The sequence below is a fragment of the Dipteris shenzhenensis genome, chromosome 27, assembly GCF_047967505.1.
Source record: "Dipteris shenzhenensis isolate YYH24624 ecotype China chromosome 27, Dip_SZ_1.0, whole genome shotgun sequence".
Classification (NCBI taxonomy): Eukaryota; Viridiplantae; Streptophyta; class Polypodiopsida; order Gleicheniales; family Dipteridaceae; genus Dipteris; species Dipteris shenzhenensis.
Window position 1 is genome coordinate 21,398,807 of NC_141622.1, and position 21,787 is coordinate 21,420,593.

Genomic DNA, 21,787 nt, shown 5'->3' on the forward strand with positions numbered 1-21,787 from the left:
AGTTCCTTTTCTAGTGTGGGCCAACGATATTGGGTGTCGTCTAGTTTTTTACTCTCGAAAGCTACAGGTCTACCTTCTTGGAATAAAGCTGCCCCAATCGCAAAATCACTCGCATCGGCCTCTAAAACATAAGGCCGGGTAGGATCGCATAATGTAAGAACAGGTGCTTCCTTGATAGTTAACTTCAAGGTTTCAAAAGCCTTGTTCAATGCATTATTCCAAGAGATCGGCTGGGTAGACCTGCGTCCACAACCTTTCAATATGTTGGTCAGGGGTGCCATGATGTTCGAATAATCACGCACAAACTACCATAGAAAAACCGTTAATCCTAGGAAAGAACGAAGTTGTTTCATAGTCTAAGGGATAGGCCATTCCAAAACCTTCTGGATACGATCCAGATCAATGCTAATACCTTCAGAAGAAATCTTGTGTCCTAAGTAAATGATCTCCTTCATAAATAAGTCACCTTACTCATCTTGGCATCTAGCTTCAGAAGAAATCTTGTGTCCTAAGTAAATGATCTCCTTCATAAATAAGTCACCCTTACTCATCTTGGCATCTTGTCCGAATACCTTCAGAAGAAATCTTGTGTCCTAAGTAAATGATCTCCTTCATAAATAAGTCACCTTTACTCATCTTGGCATCTAGCTTATGCTGTCTTAGAATAACTAAGACAATTCGGAGGTGTCCAATATGATCCTCTAGCGTGTGGCTATATACCAAGATGTCATCTAAGAACACGACAACGAATTTGCCCAGAAAATCTCGAAACAAATCGTTCATCATTTGTTGGAAGGTAGCAGGAGCATTGGTCAAACCAAAAGATAATACGAGAAACTCGTAATGGCCATACCTAGTCCGGAATGCGGTTCTATCTATGTATTTCGTATAGATACGGATTTGGTGATAACCCGTACGCAAATCAATCTTAGTGAAATACTTTGCTCCAGCCAAACGGTATAACAAATCATCGGAACGAGGAAGAGAGTATCGATTCTTAATTGTCACTTTATTCAATCGTTTATAATCTATACACATTCTCCACGAACTATCTTTCTTCTTTCTTAAGAAAGATGCTCCCCAAGGTGATTTACTTGGGCAAATGTAGCCCATATTCAGATAATCTTGTAGCTGTGAAGCTAACTCATCCTCCTCAAGCTGGCTCATCCTATAAGGTGGAATACTAATAGGTTGAGCCCCAGGTACTAAATCTATGCGATGGTCTACTACCCGTTCTAGAGGTAAACCTTCCAGTAGTTGAGTAGGGAATACATGCATGAAATCATCCAACAACGTTCTCAATTCACGGTGTTCAAACACGCTTAAATCATTTTTGTTATTAACAGAGACAACAAATGAAGAAAGCGGAATCAAAACACACTGATATATTATATATATATATATATATACCTTTGTAAGACTAGAATAAGTCCAATCATACAAATTTAGAATTTTTGTTGTTCTAAAGATCAAAAATCTACAAAGAAAATAAAAGAGAAAATGAAAGAGAAGAAAAAGGAGGTAAACAAAAATTTTTATGAAAAACAAAAGGAAGACATACTTAGCAAGCAAAGCAACACTTATGTCGTCATCAGTGCCCAAGCATAAGTAGCTATACTGGGTTTCTAAAGACACACTAATATACATCATAATGAGAAGTGTTTATTACATTCCGAAACTGCATCGCAGATACAATAGGTCCCTGAGAAGAGGGAATATTATCACACTGAATACAAAATTGGGTGTCCTTATCCAAAAAAGAGAGTGTATGCTCTTTCCATCCAATCCGAATATTGAGGGTTTTAAACCACTCTATTCCGATTAACAAGTCCACATGTTCCAAGTGCATGACATAGCACGTAAGAGCACCTGTGTAGTCTTGAATCCAGATAGAAAGTGCTTCAATCTTGCGATCCCAAAACTACTTCCCAGCTGGAAGCTGCACTTCGTAGGTGTGATCGCTATGTATCGTGAACAACCCCATCCTCTGCACAAGTTTGTAGTTAACAAAATTGTTAGAGCTGCCCGGGTCAAAGAGAATGTGAACTCTTTGGTCCCTTACTTCTCCATAAACTCTGAAAATATCATGGGGGCCAAATAATGAATTAAAATAATGAATTATTAAAAGTGCAATTACAAGAAAGTAGGCAGGTAATGACATTTATAGAAATACATGTCATCGAGGCTTGGTTAGCTCCCTTGGCTTTGGTACCTTGTCCCGCATGGAGCTTTGGTCCCAGCACTTGCATCTGGTTGTTGCGCTTAGGACAATCATTCGAGTGTGGCCCCGCTCCTCGCATATGAAGCAACGTCCTTCTTTCTTTAACTTCAATGTGCGTAAGAAACAAGCATGACCATTCTTCGTCTGAGTCGAGTTCTTCTTGGAGGCATTGTCTATAGACTTCGACTCCCCGGTACCAGTGGTAGATTGGAAGAACTTCCTCTTGTTCTTCCCACTCGTGTCGGCAACAGTGGTTCCCTTTGCGCTGGCCATGAAATCATCATAGATATGCGCATAGTTCATGGCCTCTTGCAAAGTGTTACACTTGTTCTTAATCTGAAGCTTGTACGAGTCAGGCAAACCATCCACAAAGAAACCTAACAAGGTAACTGGATCCATCTTGATAGCTCTGGTCTACAAATCCCGAAACCTCTGAAGATAAACCTCAAAAGTCAAATTCAGCTTGGAAATATCGAGGGCCTTGAGCTTGCCTACGATATCGTAATTTTCCTCCTCCTTCAGAAACTCTTTCCTGAAGACCTCTTCAAATTCTATCCATGTTATAGGCTTGGGTCGAAGTTCCTTCCACCACAATAAAGTCTTCCCTGACATATACCCTGCTGCAAGTTGCATCTTCTTGTCATCTGAGTGAGGGTGAAACTGGAAGTTTACTTGCCACTTGTGCAACCAAGTGTCAACTACCTCCTTGGTACGAGACTTCTGATCTCCAAGAAAAGGATCTGGAGTGATATTCGGACCTAACACTGAAGCCAAGGCATCCACATGCGTGAGCGCCTAAACAGTGCTAGTCAAAAGTGAGAGAAGTCTGAATCCCTTGAAATTGCTATGTCAACCCCGTTTGATTCGTATTAACTCGCTCGAACTTTTTTTTTTTGCAAAAAAGAGACTTCTATTAAGTAAGAAAGAAACTCGCTAGAGCAAGCTCTGAGCGGAATTACATCATGCTAAGCGTGTAATAAAAACACCTCAGAAGAATGAGGTAGAAAGAAACCAAGGCTGAGGCTGAAAATGCCAACTCAACCCTGTAGAAGTCTTAGCAAGGAAGGGAGAGTCTCTCCAATCCCTTAAAAAAGTAACTCTCCTGGAGGAGGCTGCTCGAGAGGATCCTTACATGGTCGCCCATATGGCCATCAGAGTGTGTACCGTATCTGTCCAAGTACTGGCCAAGATTTGAGAAGGGTAAACCTGAGAACCCTCCATAGCCTCAGTGCATCTGGCTCTCCAAATGTGCCATGCTGCAATGCTAGCTAAAACCTCCCATGGAGAGTCAACCGAGGAATGAGTAGCCCTGAAGAGAGTGGCCGAAACATCCTCTAAAGAGGGCGACTCCACAAGGTGTCGTCGGATGTGTAGAGCCCAAGACAAGTCATGTCTCTCGAAGAAAACCTGGGGCCCTGAAAGAGTGAGCCAAGCCACTGATCCCCAGGTCATATAGAAGGGGAGGCGAACAAAAGTGCTGAAAAGTCTTGCAATCCCCTTCCATATGATGCTCGCCTGTCTGCAATCCCAAAGGCAGTGCTATACTGTCTCCGAAGCAGAAAGGCAACGAGGGCAAGTAGGGGTCAGCACACAAACCTGGATCTCCATTGATTCACTGCTATCCCACCCTGAATAGAAAGCCAAAAGAAGAGAGTGATTTTTCTATTCCGTGGGATTTCCAAAGCCTCTGCCAAAAAAATTTCTGCAAGTTTGCAGAAATCTGATAATTCTCCCAATGAGGAGCTCTGGTGGGCCTCCAACCCCCACAGCTGAGCTGGAATTTCCTGGCATTAATGACCATGTAACGAAAGAAGGGGATGCCTTTCTCTCGGTGCTTTTCATCGAGAGCAGTGGTGAATTCACTAAAGGCAGTCAAATCATCGTAGAGGCCCTAGTCATCATATGCATGGTAGTTCATATCTTGATCACCCATTGCGAGCCCGGGGTCTATGGAATCAAACATCTGATCTGATGAAGGAAGCAGACTTAGAGAAGAGAAGCAACAGGTGGGATAAGAACTAGAGACTAGAACAGAGGGAAAGCTGGCCAAATAGGAGGTGACGAAAGAGAAGAGAGGTTGGCCAATGAAAAGAGGTACGAAGCTGACGATCAGCCTGAGTCACTGAACCCGGATACTCCTGCTCTAGTCTGTGCTGTGCGCACAATCACGATCTGGGGCAGAGCTGCAATTTCACCAGGCTATAAGGTGGGAGGTCCAAGCTTTTAGAAAGCTCAGCTTTCTAAAAAAGCCCACCCTCCTAATCTTGGAGGTGTGGTGCTTTTTTTAGCTTCTAGGCCCCCCCAAAACAGCTCAGCCTTACCGCGACCCTACTCCAACCTATGGCGCACCCCTCTGCACTCCCTTGCATGGCGCCATCCTGATCTCTGCGCAGCCTGGCCGTACGCGGGATCACTAGGGTTCCCCTCAACCCATCACTTGCCTAGCGGCTCCTCTCACGTCTCTCCTACAATCCTCTCCGCTCTCTCCAAGCTACACCTCTCACTCTCTCTCACCTAACCCCTCATATCAACATCGAATTCACCCACTCTCTCTTTCTCCTTCTTTCCCAATCCAACCACTACCCTTAAACCATGAACCAGCTGACACTTGCAAGGCATGAACATGAATTTCGAAACTGAGGCATACCTGGAGAAAATCTCGTCCAAATTTCTCGCAACAGAGATTCCTATCGCAGGAGTTGGCTCTGATACCAACTGACACAAACCCAGCAATCCTCAAACCTTTGACCTGCAAACAAACACAAGAACACACCAAACGTGAGGAATCTGAGCAGGCTGCTCACCACCCAACCATGACATCTACGAGATGCGATCCCAAATCAGGAGATGTCCCCTCCGAGCCATGAGCTGAGCTACTGGCACGAACTCCCAACCAGAGCCTAACTAGCCTGATGTCCCATACCACCAAGTGGTGCCGTGAAGCTTGGGATCTGCTCTTGGGCCTTGGGCTACGCTATGAAGTAGACGCGCGTCCGCGACTCAATCCAAGATCAGACCTAGCACCTAGGAACGAGACTTACTCACATCGGCTCTCTGAGAACTGAACCTCTAGGGCCCTTATATAGACTCGGACCCAATGCGCCAAAAATAGCAAAGACCACTAACAGGTTCGTACCCTTGCTACTCAACCCGAGAATCAAGCCTGCCTAGCCCTAAGCCTCCCCACGCTACCCGAGCTAGTCTTGTGTACCCAGTAACGTCAAATACCAATCCGTGCACGTGACATGTTGGCAATCTTTTGGGCCACACCTGGGTTGTATGCAGCCTAGAAGAAATGGAGCAAGTAAGGGGAATTTATAGATCCCCATGGCTCTCCTCGTAGGCAAGTTCATAGACTCCAGTAGTCTGACCCAGTCAGCCAGCCAGCCCTAACCCCAATTGGCAAAACAAGGGCCCAATTGGCCAGATACCATAGGGCCTAGTTCCCTATATAAGGCACCCATTGGGCGGGAAGCATTGCAGAAGCTCATTGCAGACTCTATTCCAGCCCTTTACGAGTGCACATCCAGGCTAATACCAGAAAATGTGCAATGAATGCAGAAATATGCTGATTGGGCCCTCTGGGGATGTCATAGTAGCCAGTCCCTGCTATGCGTGGTATTAGAGCCAAGGAGATTCTTTAGTACAAATTTGGTTGAAGGTTATCTAAACAAGGCCTTGAATAGCTTGGATTGTGCCTTCAGCTGAGGCACCAGGACTCCCTTTCCAGCACGTTAATCAAATTATGTCATGGGCCTGCAAAGACAAAGGTCATAAATCATAGGGTTGAGTTGAATGTTCAATGGATCCGCGCTTTAATGATTCAGCAAGGGGCCTTCCATTTAAAATTAAACGGCTCTATCCATGCTAGTGGACATGCACACGAGATCCCCGCCATCACTATTCAATAAATTTTCAAAGTTGAGAACAGTAACAAGATGAGGCAAATGATCCATTTCAGATATCTTCAATTGGCAATACAAGCAACAATGCGTTTGGAAGCGTTAGGTTTACAGGTGTCGCCACGTGGCAATACTTTAGAGTCCGTTTGCAAGGCTGTACAGCCATGTGGTGAAAGTCGTGGAGATTTTCCTGGAGCAAAGCTCGTGCTTTTAAGCGTTAACATTGATTGCGCAAGCATGGAAAGAAACAGAACCATGCCTAAGGAACAAAACGAGAAACAAACAGCTACTGCGTACCTGAAAAAACGAGCATGAAAGGAGGCGAAGGGGAGGGTGAATCAAATACATGGGTCTGCTGAGAATCATGTGGCAGGGCAGGGGAGGGGGGGGGGGGGATGAGGGGAGCGGAAGAGGGAGAGGGGCAAGGTCTGGGACGACCTGAGGTCATGGTGATGGAGGTGAAGCGGGAGGAGAGGCAAGAGGAGAGTGGGGATGAAGCTCCTGCTGCAGCTGATGATGATGATGCTGTTGCTGAAGCTAATGCAGTTGCTGTTGCTGTTGCTGTTGCTGTTGCTGTTGATGCTCCCACTCCCAGTGGTTGAGGAGCATGGAGACAACCAAGCATCGGCATTGCGAGAGGACTGTGTGACTTCAGTGTTAGTGTGATGGGTGTTTACACACTGCGAGTGCCCAAGATGCAATAAATGCATCTCAACCGTGGGCGGGCTGTGGGTGGGCAATCTTGCCCGTCCATGAGCCTTGGGAGTGCCCACGGGCGGGCAAGTGTGTAAACACCCTGAGTTGTGTGGGTGTGTTTTTGCACGCCACCCAAGGGAAAGAAACATTGGAAACTACCTACTTATACCACTCTCAAGCCGTTTACACCCTATGGGTCCCCAAGCCCCCCCCCCCAACCTTCATTCAAATGCATCTTCTATTCTTCCTCTATTCTATTAGCACACCTCATGACATGGCACGAATTTGGAGGTTCAGGGGCAAATTCTGGAGGTTCGATGGAGGAGGAGGGAGGTTCGGGAAGAGGAGGAGGTTCGGGGAAAAGGAGAGAAGCTTAAACCCATGCATGGCATATGTAGAAGAGGGGACAAACTGTAGCCAGCCATGTGGCACGACAGTGCAAGAGGACCAAAGCGTAGAGAGGACATGGCACAATCTGGGGTGACATGGTGCATTGCGAGAAAAGACGTGGCGCTATGCGATCGGGGGCAGAGGCTGCAGGAAAAGGGACAGACGGGGCAAAAGCAGCCACATGGCACGTCGCCATTAGCTTGGGAGTAAATGGTGGTGGCGGACTGTCCGACTGTGGGACCAAGCAACTGTTGCTCATCATGACGTGTGGCATGCAGGGAACATGGTTGGAGGCGGCTCAAAAAGTCACAGCATGCCTACAGTGACACAGTGGGAGCGAAACCCAGAGTCCATCAATACCCCGCGAAGGCAGTCTTGCCACATGGCAAAGGCGCGGTACTGCTACCTGTGCTAACAAGGGCTAGTAGACATGGGTAAAGTAAATGTGCGCCACAGGTGCAACTCTAGTGGCGGCAGTTTGCAGACTGGCGGCCAACGGGTGGGGACACATGGCATGGTGCAAGATTGCGCGTGGGCTAGTCTGCACACGTGGTGGTCGACGAGCAGCACGCACAACCCACTGACGACACGTGGCACGTTCAAATACAGTCGGCGCAGATGGATGAGGTAGCAGAGAAGTAGAGAGAGAGAGAACTAGAGAGAGACACACACACACACACACACAGATGGGGGGGGGGGGGGGGGAGAGAGAGAGAGAGAGAGAGAGAGAGAGAGAGAGAGAAATGTAGAGAGAGAGATGGGGAGAAAGAGAGAGAAATAAAGAGGGGGGAGAGAGAGAGAGAGAGAGAGGGAGGGGGGGTAGGGACGGAGGGAGAGAGAGGGAGCGAGAGAGGGGGGCAGGGACGGAGGGAGAGAGAGAGACAGACAGACACACACACACACACACACATAGAATGGCAAGAGGCAAAGTGAGGGGTATATATGTGTGTGTGGGTAGAGATAGATAGATAGATGGAGAGAGAGAGAGAGAGAGAGAGGGAGGGAGGGAGGGAGGCAGGGAGGGAGAGAGGGAGGGTGGGAGAGAGACTGGGAGAGAGAGAGAGAGAGAGAGAGAGAGAGAGAGAGAGAGACACACAGGGAGGGAGGGAGAGAGACAAAGAGACAGAGAGAGCGAGAGAGAGAGAGAGGGCGAGAGAGTGAGAGAGAGAGAGAGAGAGAGAGAGAGAGAGAAGGGGGAGGGGCAGGGACGGAGGGAGAGAGAAGGAGTGGGAGAGGGGGGCAAGGACAAAGGGAGAAAAAGACACACACACACACACACACACAGAAGCTCTCTCTCTCTCTCTCTCTCTTCTTGCCCTCTCTATTAAAATCTTTTGGACGTGACTGTTTTTTGCCTCAATGTTGGTCATTTGATTTGAATAACCCTTCAATGAGTTAAAAAAATTCACTGCTTAACCTTGGGCATAACTCTATCTATATATAAATAAATAGATAGATATGGGACATGACCTGGGACATCATATAGGGAGCATGCATATGTTTGCCATACTACTGGATCTGTAATGGGGATGGGCAACTTCCCCTCCGACAAGAGCCCCCATCCCGTAGTAGGGTCTCCTCCGCGAAAGGAGCTGATCACCTCATCCATTCTCAGCATGAGGAAAGCCTTCTTCTTATGTCATGTCACTTGGCATGAGATCCATTTTGCCTTTGGTGAAGTCAAGTGTCCCAGTGCTCACTCACATGTAAGGTGGGCTCTCATCTCTCAACACTCATCATCGAACCAGGGGTTTTGGGGCATCTTCCCATCTAGAACACATCAATGATCTTGTATCCTTCCTCTGGCACCCCCTTTGCATCTTTGAGCTGTTGCATTTATTCTTTAATGGTGTTTAGCTTCTCGTTTACTGATGGCTGAAACTCCCCTTCCTCCTAGTGTGCACTTGCCTTTGTCATCCTCATCTTTAAGGGCAACAACATGGGCTTCTAATATCTCAATTTGAGAGGCCAAATGACTGATTTTTTTACCTAGAATACAATTCATGTCTTGCAACATTTTACCTTTTTCACATGTCCATTTGGTTTGCATCTCCTCTTGCCATTTCTTCATTTCATCTTGCATTTGGGCTCAAAGGTTGGAGAGCTTGTCTCCTCTAGTCTCTCTCAACTTCTTGCATAGGCATTCAATTTCAATGTCTTGTATCTTACATACTTAATTGAGTGTCGATATGCAAACCTTGACACTCGGGTCTTCTATCTTCTCCGCTCACACAAGTGCACCCGCTACCTTAGCAGCAGGCGCCACATAGAGAAGGGGGGCTAAGAAGCCCCTATGATGTGGCTGGAGGGCTCTTGCGATGCCCGTGATAGCTTGGAGGGGCAAACGAGGCTCCCACAAGAGTGACTAGGGCGGAGGCACGTAGCAAGGGTGGCGGGGGTTGAGGAGAGAGAGAACAACAAGCAAGGTGGGTGGAGGTAGAGAGCAAGGGTGGGGGGGGGAGAAGCTAGCATGGAGGGGAGCAGTAGAAGCGAGAGAGAGAGAGAGAGAGAGAGAGAGAGAGGGAGAGAGAGAGAGGCCGACGGGAGGGAGAGGTGACGGGAGGGGGGGAGAGGGAGAGAGAGAGAGAGAAAGAGAAAGAGAGAGAGAGAGAGAGAGTCAGTCTATTAATCTCCATGGGAGACCAAAAGGTCTATGGGACAACAAAAAACAAGTGTATAAATCCATTCGGAGAGGGAATAAGGAAGATCCCAAGGAGAGAGAAGGAAGGGGGCATAATTTTTTGTGCGAATGCTTTGACCCTCGATTAACATCACATGGTCACTCACCTAGCAATAAATTGAGCATCTAGAGACAAGCTAAGCAATACCTGTGGTGGAGGGGATCTTGAAACTTGAAATTGTATTTCTTGAAATTAAAGATCCCACCTTGAGACCTTGCGGAGCAGGTCTCTAACCCATCTTAGACGGGTCATGCTACTCATCTCAACAATGAGGGAGCAATGGGCATGCAATCTTGCCTGCCCTTGGGGTGGGCCATGTGTGTAAACACCTCGCTTGAGGCCATTAGCCTTTCAGCATATTGCACATTCCCCACTCCGCAACACTGCGTTCGATGGCGATCTCAGCACTCGACTGCTCAGAATGCCTCACCATCGATGCCTAATTGATACCCCACGTGTGAATTGGTGGGAGTGTGGGCATATGCATCGCACGTATGTGGGCAGGTGCTGGCCCTAAGAGGGCATTCCCATGTAGCATAATTGCTCTCTCGAACTCTACACAGAGGTAGAAAATAGCATGAAATACGCTTTTTTGATCACCTCAAGAGAAGCTCCCTACTTTCACACCTAATATCAAGAATATGCCTAATATCAAGGATATGGGCGAAGTTAGGCATGAAAATAGGAAGGGAGAGGAGATGGAGCCAAATCCTTCCAACGAATTTCGGCCTATTCTTCTGCAAACAACAACCCTAAACCTTTTTCCATTAAATGGTTTGGAGCTCCATTGCAAAACTTCCAGAGATGTTCCCACGCCTTGCTTGCATGAAAATAGCCTTGCTGGTCATTCCATCACAAGAATGCCCTCTAATAGCCTGTTCATAGAGAGAGAGAGGTTTTCTTTGTAGGAATATAAAAGCAAGAGCTAGAAACTAGAAGACTAGAAGTGAAATAAGAACAAGATTGAAGGACAAAGAGTTACCTTGAGATGAGTATAGACAAGACACAAGCTAGATAGATTGCAATGATGTGACCCATGAATATATGGGCCAAAGTACAAGACATAGAGCAAGAGTGCTTATGGGATAATTGTAGAGGTGCCACATGGCACACACTCAAGACGCAAAGACTAAACTGAGACTAGACAAATGTAGACTAGGGAAATAGTACACCTAGTGTGCACTTATCTCCAACACCCTCCTTAAGTGGACACTAGGAGGAAGACAGAAAGACAAGACTAGAAGACAGACATAAAGACCGATAGACTGAGAGACAAGATAGAAGACATGACAGACAAAGAACCTGAGACACCCCTCCTCAAGTGATATCCTCATATGGGTCCACAAGGGTAGGGACAAGATGGATCTCAAACAAAACACAGTCAGGTTGATAGACAAATAGATAGACAAACAAGACTAGATAGACAGAAGACTGATTGTAGACAAACAGATAGACCTTGAAGACATTCCCTCCTCAAGGGCAAACTCTTCCTCTTGGGTAGGGACAAGAGAGAGGTCCAAAAGCAGAATGAGTAAGACACTAGAACCCCTTGACCTACATCATCGATGGTCAAAGTGGTAGACAAGAAAGATGAAGTAATCAGAAAGCCCACTTCTCATCATATGAGGAATGAACAGCAAGATCTGCTGATGGAGATGCTGCAGCAACATGGGCTGAGGTAGATGCAGGGGCTGATGTAGAGGGTTTGGAGTAGCAGTCCTTCTCTCGGTGATTATCACGGCCACAAAGGGTGCATGGATGAGCCTTGAAGCAGTCCTTCTCCATATGATTAGTTTTGCCACAATGGGTGCAAGGCTTTCTTACCTTAGAACTTCCTTTCTTTGCTAAAAATGCAGTGTCAGTTACCTTTTGTTGTTGAGTTCTTTCTTCTTCTTGGAGAACATTGATGATACCTTCAAGAGTAGGATTATTGTGATACTTGAAGGTAGTGACAAGAGTAGCATAGGTGTCAGGTAAGCTCTTGAGAAGCACAGCAATAGCAATATCTTCAGAGATGGGGGACTTCACTGATGCAAGCTGAACCATAAGACTGCAAAGATAATTGACATGAGAGGCTATAGTAGCTCCCTCCTGCATATGTAGATCAAAGAATGAGATCATAAGTGCAATCTTAGAGTTTTTAGATCGGGGTCCAAAAAGGGTATCCAAAGTGATCCATGCTTGAGAAGCAGACTGTATGTCGGAGATGTGATGAATGTAATCATCTCCAAGACTGAGCAAGATGATAGCATAGGCTTTGTCGTTCTTGGTAGTGGAAACATAAGTGATAACTTGCTCAATGTCGGAATCTTCGGGAGCAGCACGATGAACAATGTCCCAAAGACCTTCTTTCATAAGATGGCACTTGATTTTAATTTGCCAAGTATGAAAGTTGGATCCATTGAATTTGTCTATAGACATGAGAGAATGAGTAGAAGAGGCCATGTGGGAAGGTCTTACCTCTTGCTAAGATGCAAGGGCAGTGTCTATTCCCTTACAAGATTGCAGAAATGAATGAAAGAAGAGATCCAAGAAGCCGGCTCTCTCACCACTTGTCAAGGCCATAGCATGTGACAGCCCATCGAAGCATGAGGAACCAGCAGTTTGCAGATATGAGGATAACAAAAAGGACTGCTCAGCAAACTGAAAGAGACAATGCATAGTACCTTGTAGACTCTTCAAGAGGAGGCGATGGCAGAACTGAAGTGAGTAGAGCAAGTGGCAGCAGATTCAGCAGGCGGACAATTGTAGACGGATGAACAGGGACAGAAATAGGGCGGCAGCCAGAGGTAAACAGCAGCGGCTGTTTGCAGGGATGGGGGGCGGCCTGTCGCAGGGCTGCTACAGCATCATATATGAAGATGGCCGTAGCTAGAGCAGGAATACGTGCAGCATCAGGAGCAGAAATGAGCGGCCAGATTTGGAGCAAGTGTCGGGGCAGAGAAGGGCGACCAGCAGCTGGAGAAAAACGTGTAGAAAATGGCGGGCAAATTCCGAGGACAGGTGGCCTGATGTAGAGGAAGATGACAGGAAGGGAAGTTGGCTCTGATACCATGTAGGAATATAAAAGCAAGAGCTAGAAACTAGAAGACTAGAAGTGAAATAAGAACAAGATTGAAGGACAAAGAGTTACCTTGAGATGAGTGTAGACAAGACACAAGCTAGATAGATTGCAATGATGTGACCCATGAATATATGGGCCAAAGTACAAGACATAGAGCAAGAGTGCTTATGGGATAATTGTAGAGGTGCCACATGGCACACACTCAAGACACAAAGACTAAACTGAGACTAGACAAATGTAGACTAGGGAAATAGTACACCTAGTGTGCACTTATCTCCAACATTCTTTTTATAATAATCATGATTTTTGGGTTTAAAATTGGTTGCTACCCCCTTCTAGCTTGGTAGACACCCTAAAGCAATAATGATTATTGGGACATTTTCTTCCAGAGACACGTCTGTCATCTTTATGAGTGTAGAGTCTGAATATCTACCTCTAGACTATAAAAATGTTGTTTCATAACTGTGTATGTGTTAAAAATTGCAACTTGGTTTATTTTTACCAGTCCTTGCATGAAATGTGAATAGGGTCTAAATAGGATCTAGTAAGTCCTTGCTGATCTATATGTGTTCCCATTTGTCTCCACCGTTCCTCACAGAGCATTGTTTCACCCTACAAGGAAGACTTTAGCTAGAGCAAGATGCAAAAGCAAGAGCTTGATTGGTCAAAGAGGAGCTCCAAAGTGTCCAACTTATTATCACCATTTTTGACGTTTGTGGAAGCTTCTCAAGGCCTATAAAGCAATGTGAACTTTGTGACCATCCTATTTTTTGGCTTTTGGCAAAATAGGTGGTAGAAATGTCATTCATGGGAATGTGCTACTAGCACAAGTGAGGAAAACAGGATGGAATGGGAAAAATAGGTCCCATTCTATCTTAATCCCTTCCCACCACATGCTAATAGTCAAAGGAACTAGCGATGGAGAGGATGCATGTCATCATTTCATATGTTAAGGAGTGGGGAGGCAGACATCATCCCTGAGGCCCTTACTTCTCTTCCTTGCTCCTTTCATTCATGTATGCTTGTAGTTAATATTTACACATAAATGGATGCACTTTTGTGAGTCTCTCAAATTTCTTGGATTAGTATAACATATTGGGAACCAATTTTGAAGAATAGATCCTCTTGGAAGGGTTTTTTTGCATTTTTTAAGATTCTTTTCGAATTTTATTTATTTTTTAAATTTTACTAATGGATCAGGATTTTTAAAGGCAATAATCTCTTTGTATATATTTTCAAATTGTTATGAAGGAATGATAACCAGAGACTAGATTTTAAGCCTATCTACCCTCTGCAACAAGTATTGAGTTTGGCCTTCTTGCAAGGTGACACATGACGCAACAGTCTACCTACAAGACTATGGATATGTTCTTGACAAGTTTTGTGAAAATACTTTTGGAGAAGGTCTTGGAGATAATGTTGGTGGACTCCCTACATTTGGTTATTATTATTGTTTGGGAAACATTGGGAGATCAAATGTAGAATTGAGGAAAGCAAAATTGTTTTTGTCATTGTTCCTCTCATCCCTTGAAGAATCCTCTTGTGCAACCCTCTCACGACTTGATAAATATTTAGAGTAAAGCAACATAATGCTTAACTAGTATTGAATTCTCTTAAGATTTGGAATGATCCATATAAAACATTTTTGATGATGATGTATGAGCATATTTTATTCTTTATGTATTAGACCTCTCTATTCTATTGCAAAATTACTAAATTTATGACATTGTCCTTCAATGTTGGGATGTGCTGATCAAAAGTTGTTTGGTAGTTGGGATTGATTGGGACAACAATTGGCTTGGCTCAATTTGTCTTGCCAAACTTGGTGCTTACATCTAAATTGCTTAGAGGGGACACAAACACAAGTAGATAGTGGGATTTCAATGGTCCTAGCTCAAGTAGTTCTACGGAGACCTCTTTTGGCAAGATTACTCCCGACTTGTTTTTTTTGCTTCCTATATATACTAGAGACCTAGGCACATGATATTAAAATGGTGGACTATTCCCAACAATAAAAAACAAATGATTGCTTTACAAGTCTCAATGCTAGCATAGGAGGTTATTGGGGAGGATAGAGAAACATAATGAGGATTGGTTAATGTGAGATGTGTCTGGTTGTCTAACACTTCACTAGAATCTTGAAAAATGGTTAACATGATTGATTCTATTAAGTTCAATTTCCCTCTTGTTATTTTTCATCGTGCTTTAATTGTGTTTCCTCTTAGGCCTTCTAATATTTATAATTGTATAACCTTCATGGAGGGTGTTTTAGGCAAAGAATCCCAACTTCCCTTGGTTATATTTTAGCATTGGCTAAGTTTTTAAAGGGACTAGAGGAATAGATGCTCAATAGACGTCAAATCCAAGGATGCTTTATTCATGATTAGTCAAGTTCAAGGATGTGGTCTATTGATGATGGGTTAGAAAGTAAAATGTGGTGGAGTTGTAATGTCTTTCTGGGGATATATCTAACTTTTTCAAATAGCATTTTGGTAGAATTTTGGTTGAGAAAGCTTAGTAGGCAATCAACACACTCAACGCTCATACCCTTTCTCACAGGATTCCTTACCTGCAATTTGTATGGTCTACATCACAAGACACTCCAGGATAAATTTGAGCATGAGAAGGAGGTGGACCAACGTAGGATCCCTAAAGACATCCACAAGGTGAACCTCTGAAGGACCTACTCAAAATGGAAGCCAATGACACATGCTTGATCACCTCAAGAAGGAGTGTTCTTTTGGTGTCTTGGGGATCATTGATTAAAACACAAAGAAAAGGAAAAGAGAAGTCAACTCCTTCCAACCAAAAATTGCAATGGGTATGCTTTGATCGGTATGTATTTTTTGAAAATAAGCATGCGTGTTGAAATGAGAGGAATCTATGGATTTGGTCTTAAGCTTCTTGCCGCAAGCAGTGTGGGCATGACAGTTGGGTGGGTGAACTTGTTGTCCAATCTGCATTGTGGGGTGCTAACAATGGGCATTGCTTGCAGGCATTGGACCGTACAATACCTACCTGTCCTCTGCCCTCTGTTTGGACTGCTCTCAATCCCAGATCCAATTCTTTACCTGTTCCAAATAGTTGGATGTGTCCTTCCATCATTTGCCTCTGATCCATGTTGACGCAGTCCTCTAGGAAGCCTCTGACATGCCAAGTAAGTCCTTCATTGTGCTTCCCGCATGGTAGCCTATTTGTTGCCCATGTGGCAACCCCTTCTCTATGGTTTTCTCTTAGAGCTTGCTACCCACATGGTAGCCTAGGTGTTGCCTCTTCGTGCCCTTTGCTGCTCACATGGCAATTTTTTGCCCATGTGACAACCCTAATCCTAAGTCTACCTTCCCTATGCACTCCTCATGTGGGGGGGCTTACCGATGGGGAGGTGACTTCTCCAACAGATCAAAGTTTGTAGGTATATTACTGATGATTTGTTTTGTTTTCATTTGGGGAAAACATGATGAATTTTTACCAATGGATGAAGATTTGCCCCATAGGCGATTACACTCAACATGTTTAGCATACTTGTAGCTAAGCCACTGGAGGATGCTTCCTTGCAAGCTTTCCCAAGAGTTGACTGTAGGCAACACCTTGGCTGTTGTGTATGCCAAATTATGGTTCCTTGTGAATTTAAGCGATGTATTTCACAGGCTTATGCTCATGATTTACTCTCATGGACTGCAATAATTGGATAATATGTTGAACATGGGCTTTGTGAGGAAATACTAAACTGTTTAACAAAAATGCAACTAGATAGTGTGTCTTGAAATTTTGTTTATGGCTTGAAGGGTTGTGGCAGCATTAGACCCATAGATAAGAGCCAAATATACAGCTAAGATTGCAAGATGGTGGATAGCGGTAGCAGCAAGCCAGCCCACAGTCTTAGCCCTCACCCCTTCCCTCTAATCGATCCCACACTCACAGAGAAGGAAGTAAAGGACAGCCGCAAGGACTGAGGATCAAGAGACCTACTCTAGCCATTAAAAGTACCTCATGGTACTAGAGAAGGTTGAGGCTACAGCAGCAACAGCAGGCTTGCAGCAGAAGCATAAGTAGCAGCAATAGCAGGCGTCAGCAATTGTGTAGAGATTATCTGGTGAGCTTAATTGTGCGCACCTATTTGATCTTACTTTCTCTTGCAGCACTCTACTTCTGTGCTGTACTAGCCTAAACTGTCCTTATTCCCTACTCATCTACTCACAGTTTTCTTCCCCCTCTTTTCACCTCCACACTCTTCTATTTTCCTATCCATGGCTAAATGCACAAAGAAGCTGCAGCCAGCATGCCTCCACTTAAAGAGCCAAGAGGGTGGAATGCACTGCTAGGGGAATATGCCCTTAATAATGATTATGAGCCATGAATGGTAGAGAAGATGCTGGTGCTGATATGTGGCAGCATGCAAATGGTATAGAAGAGCTTAGATGGTTGAGCCTCTGATGTTGTTGTGGGGATAGCCCTTGTCAATATGTATAACAAATGTGGGAGCTTGGAAGATTCTAAGGTTGTGTTTGCAAGGATCCCATTGTGGATAATGCCATGATTGGAGTGTCTGTTTAGAATGGGCATGCCAAAGAGGCCCTTCAACTGTCTAATCAAATGCATTATGCAACTCCGATGTGAGAGTCTCATTACAGTTCCACCCCTCTGCACTTAAATGTCCCACTTCCCTTCCCTTTGGCCTCCATTGTGCCACCCTTTTATGCTAGAGTTGCATGCGTGTCACGACTATGAGAGAATAGATCAAGTCTATAGCCCACTGAAGCTCACTGGAGAGCATGCAGGCTGACAGAGATTGAAGGTGTTAAGAAGAGGTAGAAGACAATATTTTGGAGGACACAAGGGTCCACATCAATAGTCATTAAATATAAATAGAGGCCATTGTTGCGAAATACAAGGAGAATTGGGAAGCAAAGTAGGGAGAAAAATGCGGGCATAATTGGAAAGCAATGTAGGCAGCAAAACATAGGAAGAATGAAGGAGAATTGGGAAGTGATGTAGGGAGCAAAAAGAGAATTGCGAAGCAATGTAGGGAGCAAAATGTAGGCAGGCTATGCAAGAAAATCGAAGAAAGGAAAACAAAATCAAAGAGAGAGAGAGAGAGAGAGAGAGAGAGAGAGAGAGAGAATACAAGAGTGAAGGTCAGCAAAACCCTAGGAGAAGAAGTGAGGCTGCCACATGGGCAGAACATGGAGTTAGAAGAAGAGCAGCTCTATGCTGCATCTAAGGAGTAATGTGGGCTGACACATGTGCTGCAAACCAGGGCAACCATGGGCTAGATGATCTAGGCATAAGGGATGGAATGCCTTTGCAAAAAGGCACAAATAGACAAGCAGTGTGGGCATGTCAGTTGGGTGGGTGAACTTGCTGTCCAACCGACATTGTGGGGTGCTGACAGAATCGATTCTCCAATTTATTGAAATCAAAGGGATGAGGGCTGTCTTTCCCTCATTTGTATAAAGGGAACCTTAGGCACCTTGTGGTCTCATTAGGCATCCACAGTGACCCAACACTCATCCAAGAGCAAGTGTGTAGCCCACTGAAGCTCACTGGAGAGCACACAAGCTGACAAAAGATTGAAGGTGTTAAGAGGAAGCAGGAGACAACATTTTGGAGGACACAATGGTCCAAAATGCAAATGAAAGTGACCTTGTTATGGTCAATGCTTTCAGCCTGCATTTGACCAAATAGTTGTAAAGCCTCCTCGCTGTGCCCTTTCTAGAGATGAGAAAATTGGGGTCTGTGATCGAAGGCACGGAGCTGAAACTTGTTGACATGTGGATGCCTCAAGGAAGGTCACAATTCTAGCAAATCGAGATAACATGAAGGAATGGAATCTGAAGGATGCACTTGCTCTCCATAGTTATGGGAACAACTGCAAATGCTTTGACAAAGATATAGCACAACTCTTGTGAGTGTCCATCAAGGCTCTTAGTAAACCGAGGTGGAGGTTGATTGCTACTACCAATACTCTGTGAACTAGAAGATAAAGAGATAGTGCCCAAGATCACACAGGCCTAATTTCAAATCCAACTACTTTCCTTAGTGTGTACTAATATAGAGAGTGAGAGATGTCCATACAATAATTGAACAATGCTGTAGAGAGATGTAGAAACATTAATATATGTTTGTCCAAAGATGAACCAAACCATATACAAAATCTGGGCATAGAGTGCCACCATTTATCAGTAGGGTATTGCCTAGATGTGGACCCTTGTGGCTTGCAAAATCTCCTTCTCCTACCTCCTAGTGGGAACTTCAAAACACTTCAACCTGTGTTGATCTCCTAGACTATCTGTGGCCTTTGTAGTGGTTCCCCGCAAACACACCTTCCCCGCAAACACACCTTCCTGCTACTCCAATGGACTACCAAATGTAAGGCAGTCTCAGGTTGAGGGCTGCATAAATACCCTAGCTTGGACATTTTATAGGCCTAGGAGACAGCAGACCAGTTGGCCATTATTGGATGGCTGATACAACAGGTACGTCCAAGCAAACTGATTGGGTTGCCCCTACTTCTATTGGCTAGATTAAGGATCAGAATTGCAATCATAGTATTCCAGGAGCCTGCTGCACTTACCATACATATAGCAAGGACTGTCCCCACCACCACATCTAACTCCCATGTGTTCCCAACGATAAGAGAATGGATCTTTCGACCTTTCTCTAAGGCTGCTACACTAGCACACGCATCTAATATACAAGTGAAAGCTATCTTTTTTGGCTCGACTTATGTTTGCATTTCTTCGAACAGTTCTAAAGCCTCTGCCACAACCATTCTGGGCATGCATAGTGATCATATTTGATGTCGTATCCCTAACCCAATGGATCTCATCATACAGGCTTTCAAGAGGACAAAAGCATTCATTCCTGACAAACCCACTCTTATGGTGACCGTCTAACCTAGGTGTAGGAAAGCTTCTTAGCTAAACAATTGTAAAGCTTCTTAGCCAAAATCATTCTGGGCTTACGTAGCGATCATAATACTCCAGGAGTATTTTGTTGAACACCACTTGTGCATACTCCAAGCTTTCACATTTTCCATACATTTCAACAAGAAGGTTACTCAAAAATCTGTTATCCAGATATCCATGCCTGTTCATGTATCGATGCACACGCTCACTCTCAGAACTAAACAAGCATCTCCTCATTCAAGCTTTCAAAAAAGCAGTCATAATTCCTTGCAAAGACAATTTGATGGTGCTAATCCATTATATGTATATCACAAGGGTTTCTAGTTTGTAGCTCCTTAAGCACCTCCTTTGCAACCTTGGACCAATCACAATTCCCCCCGTACTTGCCAAAATTTGATTTTGTATCCCTCACCAAATGGATCTCATCCTACAGGCTTTCAAGAGGACAAAAGTATTCATTCCTCACAAGCCCACTCTTATGATGCCCGTCTAACCTAGGTGTAGGAAAGCTCCTCCTCATTCCTAGCTATTATTCTACAAGCTTGAAACCATACAAAGTCAATGCACCTTATAGCTCAATGCACATATACCTAGAACAACAACCACCCAAGATGTTGATATGGCATGTTAGCCATTTTAACACTAATACCTAGATGGAAATTGCTATATACTAAATGCAAAGTTCTATATCCCAAACTCAAATTGCTACATGCTATATGCAAAATACTATGTGCAAAATACAAAATCATACATTCCTAAATGCAAAGTACCATGTGCAAAATGCAAAGTGCTATGTTCTATATCACAAACTCACTAAGTGCAAAATGCAAAATACTAAGTGCAAATGCAAAATGATATGAACCCAAGGAAGGGCACGTTCCTTGGTCTTATAATTTTTGGAGAGGAAATGTGTCGACTCTCCCCCCACACGAATGTGTGGTTAAGTTTATTAATTTATGTGTTCGATAAAAAGTGCTATGTGCTAAATGCAAAAATGCTAGTTGCTCAATGCTATGTGCTAAATGCAAAATACTATGCACAAAATACAAAATCATATCATGTGCAAAATGCAAAGTGCTATGTTCTATATCCCAAACTCAAATTGCTACATAATATATGCAAAATACTATGTGCAAAATGCAAAATGATATGAACCCAAGGAAGGGCATGTTCCTTGGTCTTATAATTTTTGGAGAGGAAATGTGCCAACTCTCCCCCCACACGAATGTGTGGTTAAGTTTATTTGTTTATGTGTTGGATACAAAGTGCTATATGCTAAATGCAAAAATGCTCGTTGATCAATGCTAAGTGCTAATTCTAAATGAAAAATGCTATGTACGAAATTCAGAGTGCTATATCTCAAATTCAAATTGCCATCAAATATATACAAAGTGATAAATGAAAACTGCTATATCCCAAATTCAAATAGCTACAAAATATATGCAAAAAAATATATACTAAACAAAACTCCTATGTGCAAAAAGAAAGAGCTATTTACCATGTTCTATATTCGAAATGCTATGTGCTACATTCAAATTCCTATATGCTATATTCAAATTGGTATCAAAATAAACTAGAGACGTTATAAATTTTGAGTGAAAAAAATAAAGTGTTAACAGCCTTGATATTTTGTTTGCAGATTATTCGAATTAGTGAATTTCAAGTCATTTTTAACACTCTCATCCACAACGGGAGATTCTTTCGAAAATTATGTATATCCATCAACACGGATTGTACATTTCACAGATTACCACCCTGCTCATCATTTTGAAGGATTTTTTTACAACCTTCTACTAAAGAACATAAATTGAGAAAATGAGAATGAGCTCATTTTTGAAAACAATCATACGAAATCTTACTTCTTAGAATGCCATATCCGAGACCTCATAAAAACAGAAGGACATAGAATCTCTTATCGATCAATA

General features: G+C 43.9%; 1 protein-coding gene across 7 annotated transcripts in view; it reads right to left on the bottom strand.

The window, feature by feature from the left end:
* MEE18 (maternal effect embryo arrest 18) overlaps positions 1-6,788 on the bottom strand; it is a 74,226-nt gene extending 67,438 nt beyond the window's left edge. For 3 of the 7 annotated variants that reach the window (XM_087398563.1, XM_087398560.1, XM_087398561.1), the window contains exon 1: positions 4,869-5,587. Coding sequence is in view for 2 of the 7 variants with exons in the window: in XM_087398557.1 (XP_087254683.1) it covers positions 6,421-6,754 (334 nt within the window). In the remaining 5 variants the exon portion in view is untranslated. Of the gene's footprint in view, positions 1-4,868; positions 5,588-6,420 lie in introns of those variants that run through there. The other 4 variants (XM_087398557.1, XM_087398558.1, XM_087398559.1 and 1 more) reach the window with 3 other exon arrangements.
* Between the last annotated feature and the right edge of the window lie 14,999 nt (positions 6,789-21,787).